This window comes from Marmota flaviventris, chromosome 5 (assembly GCF_047511675.1).
Source record: "Marmota flaviventris isolate mMarFla1 chromosome 5, mMarFla1.hap1, whole genome shotgun sequence".
In the NCBI taxonomy this organism is placed as follows: Eukaryota; Metazoa; Chordata; class Mammalia; order Rodentia; family Sciuridae; genus Marmota; species Marmota flaviventris.
This window is the reverse complement of record NC_092502.1, coordinates 42,954,288-42,957,547: the sequence shown is the minus strand read 5'-3', so window position 1 is coordinate 42,957,547 and position 3,260 is coordinate 42,954,288. Positions and strand designations below refer to the sequence as shown.

The window sequence follows — 3,260 nt, the reverse complement described above, 5'->3', positions numbered from 1 at the left end:
GTAATCTGTGGGTGAGTGAATGTGTGTTGAATTTTGGTTTTCTTTTAACATGCATGTTGGGTGAGAGGGGAAATAAACCTAAATTCACATAAAGTACAGAAAACTAATTGGTTATTTCATTTTAAATACTTTTTTAAAAAACTTCCCAACTTTAACCTTGTTTGAAACTGCTATTTGCAGTTTTGTTAGGGATGAGCCAATGCATCTAAATTCTCAGGAGGGAATTTATTGGGAGATATACCTGAAGAGATGAAGCAAGCCCAGATCCCTAAGATGATAACTTTGTAATTTAGAAACCTGAATTTTTCCCCCTCTTTTTAAATTCTGGAAAGAATAAATTGGCATGCCTGCAGTTTATAAAGCTGGTCCCCCCTCCCAGTTAATTGCAGTCTGACTCCAAGAGTCACCCTTTGTTAATTACCAAATAGTCTGTGTTACCAAGGACTAACATTTTAAATTACTCAGCTCTATCCTCATGGGCCTATATATTAAATACTTCCAATTATATTTTCAGGATAGGCTTTGTATATTTTTATTGGTTATTAGAATCCTATGGTATATTTGTGGTATAGGAATGTTGTGGTAAATTGTTTTTCTATAAATATTTTGAAATTTAAAAAATCCCTTCAGCTTTAATGTAAACTTAATTAGTTACCTGATTAATAAATTATGACTTGTCTAATTAAATTGAAGTTACTTGAGTGAAAGTTACAGTTTCCACCGGAAAGTAGAAGTGACTCACTACTAAGGAGGTATGACATTGCTTTCACTAGGCATATCCTTAGTAATAATTTCCGTGGATAATCCACTGAACAACAGACTCTGGGAGTGTTGTTCCCAGCCATCTCCACTGCTTGCCTTTCTGTCTGCTTTCTCATTTTATTCTCCACCAAAAATGCTGGTGGCTGGGTTGAATTACTAGAATTATTCTTTTAAGAAAAGGCAAAAGGGTTGATCTGTGCCTCTGTGTGTTAGAGTGTATATTGGGGCATATGAGACAGACAGGCTAATCTGGAGCAAGACTGAGTATAAAGTTGCTATATTTTTTGGTTTTGGTTTCTTTCTGCACTCTGCCATATTCCTCACCACAACCTCCCCATCTTTCATCGAAGAAGAGCTTTGGTATAAAATATCATCAATTTTTATATACCTGTTGGTAGATGAGCCAGTTTTAAAGATCCCTTGGATTCATCTGTGTGCATAGCGGAGATGGCAATATTTTCATATCTTTCCCGAGGTGCAAAGCACCAACATTGGTGAATTAACACCACCAGGTCTTTCTGGAAATTTTTGTTGAGAAAGCCATAAAAGAGAGGGTTTATGCATGTAGAAACCATAGCAACCAAGTGGCAAACTACAAATACCAGGTTATGTTGGCAGCTCATGAGCACTTCGTGATACCAGTCAAAGATTACATTGAAGATGTTCAAGGGCAGCCAGCAGGCTCCAAACGTCACCACGATGGAGATCAGCATTGTGTTGATCCTCTTGTACTCACTAAGCCGGCTCTCATTTTCCCTCTTCCAGTCTACCTTCCTGTTTCTCTTGCAGAGGCAGATAACAATCTTCAGGTAGCAGATGAGGATGAAACCCAGAGGAACAAAATACTGGAGCATAAACAAGGAAGTGGAAAAGAGGAGCTGGTTCATTTTGGAGGGCCACTTCTCTATACAGGCCACCCTGTGGGTGTAGATGTCCGTGGGGAGAGAGAGGTTGCGAAAGGGTTCATCAGTGAGGTGGTAGGACAGGAACAAGGGAATAGATAACAGAAGGGAAATGAGCCAAATAAAGGTGATGCCCCAGTAGGCATGAGAGATGCTGGGCTTCCAGCCACGGGGGTTGACAATAAGCTGGTATCTTTCGATAGCAATTAATACAAGTGAGAATATGGACACAGAGATTGAGACACTCTGCACATAGGAAGTGAGTTTGCACATGGTGTTTCCAAATATCCAGTGGTCCATCAGAGTGTAGACGACTGTGAAAGGGATGCACATGATACACACCAAGATGTCAGAGAGGGAAAGATTGGCAATCAGTATGTTAGTGACGTTCTGAGCTTCTCTCTGCTTCTTAAAAATGATGATGATAAGAGAGAGGTTTCCAAAGAGGCCCACAATTAAGACCACAGTATAGACTATGAGTAACAATAGTAAGGCAAGATAAGGGGGTTGACAGGACTCAAAGTAGAAAAATGCAGAGTTATTGCTCTTTGCACTGGTTTTATTAGATGCTGGCTGGTTGAGGGAAGCTTCCATTATGTCAGGATGGGTAAGAAGAGGTTTTCTAAATGTGCTTGGATAGGATTTTGACAATCAGTTCTTGGAGGTACCTTGTTCTGAGGCTTCCAATGAGTAATTAGTAGTTTAATCTTCCCTGATCTCTGTCCGTGTTTGATGAAAACATGAAAGACTTGAGCCTGATCTTGAGACCCTAAAAATTAAAAACAAGCCAGAATATTAATGCAAATTCTTAACCATATGGATAATTCTGTAGGTGAAACAATGACCCTTGAGGACATAGACAAATATCCAGTGGGTCTCTTGTATTTTTACCTCTTCTTATCTCATCTCAGGGTCCATCAGCATAGTCTTTAGAGATGGTGAGGCAGGATATGTGATGGCACCCCATTAACTGGGTAAGACATCTCAAATACACATTTGCATCCCATTAACATCTGTTTCTTTTTCAGGGTCATACAAGTATATAGCCACTTGAGCCCACAGACTTTAAAATCATAAGGAAAGGAATTATGCTATGGAAGTCAAAGTACTGTTTTTGGAGTTGGGATCTAGTATGGTTTAAATGTTTGCATTCCCTCCAAAATTCATGTCCCAGTACAACACTATTAAGAAGTGGATCTTTTAAGAGTTGATTAGTCTATATGGGTTTTACCCTCATGATGGATTAGTGCCTTATAAAAAGGAATTGAAGGAGTAAATTTGCCCCTTCTGTCATGTGAGGACACACAATTCTTCCCCATCAGAGAACGTAGCAACGACCATTCTGGAAGCAGAGAGCAGCCCTTGCCAGATCCCATACCTGGTAGCACCTTGATCTTGAACTTCCCAGACCCCTACAACTGTGAGAAATAAATTTCCAAAGTTTATAAATTCTGCAGTATGTGGCATCTGTAGCACAAAGGCACTAAGATGTGTTCAAATTAGGGCATTGCTCTGTGGTATCTGTATGGCTTTGGCATAAATCAATTACCTTTCCTCTTCAATTTTCTATCTGTAAAAAAAAAAATCTGAGTTGTT

At 39.3% G+C, this 3,260-nt stretch overlaps 1 protein-coding gene across 1 annotated transcript; it reads right to left on the bottom strand.

Moving 5' to 3' along the window:
* Positions 1–1,142: 1,142 nt before the first annotated feature.
* On the bottom strand, positions 1,143–2,258 carry LOC114097170 (neuropeptide Y receptor type 6). Its single transcript, XM_027941005.2, has one exon. The coding sequence runs from the start codon at positions 2,256–2,258 to the stop codon at positions 1,143–1,145; it is 1,116 nt and encodes a 371-aa protein (XP_027796806.2).
* Positions 2,259–3,260: the final 1,002 nt, after the last annotated feature.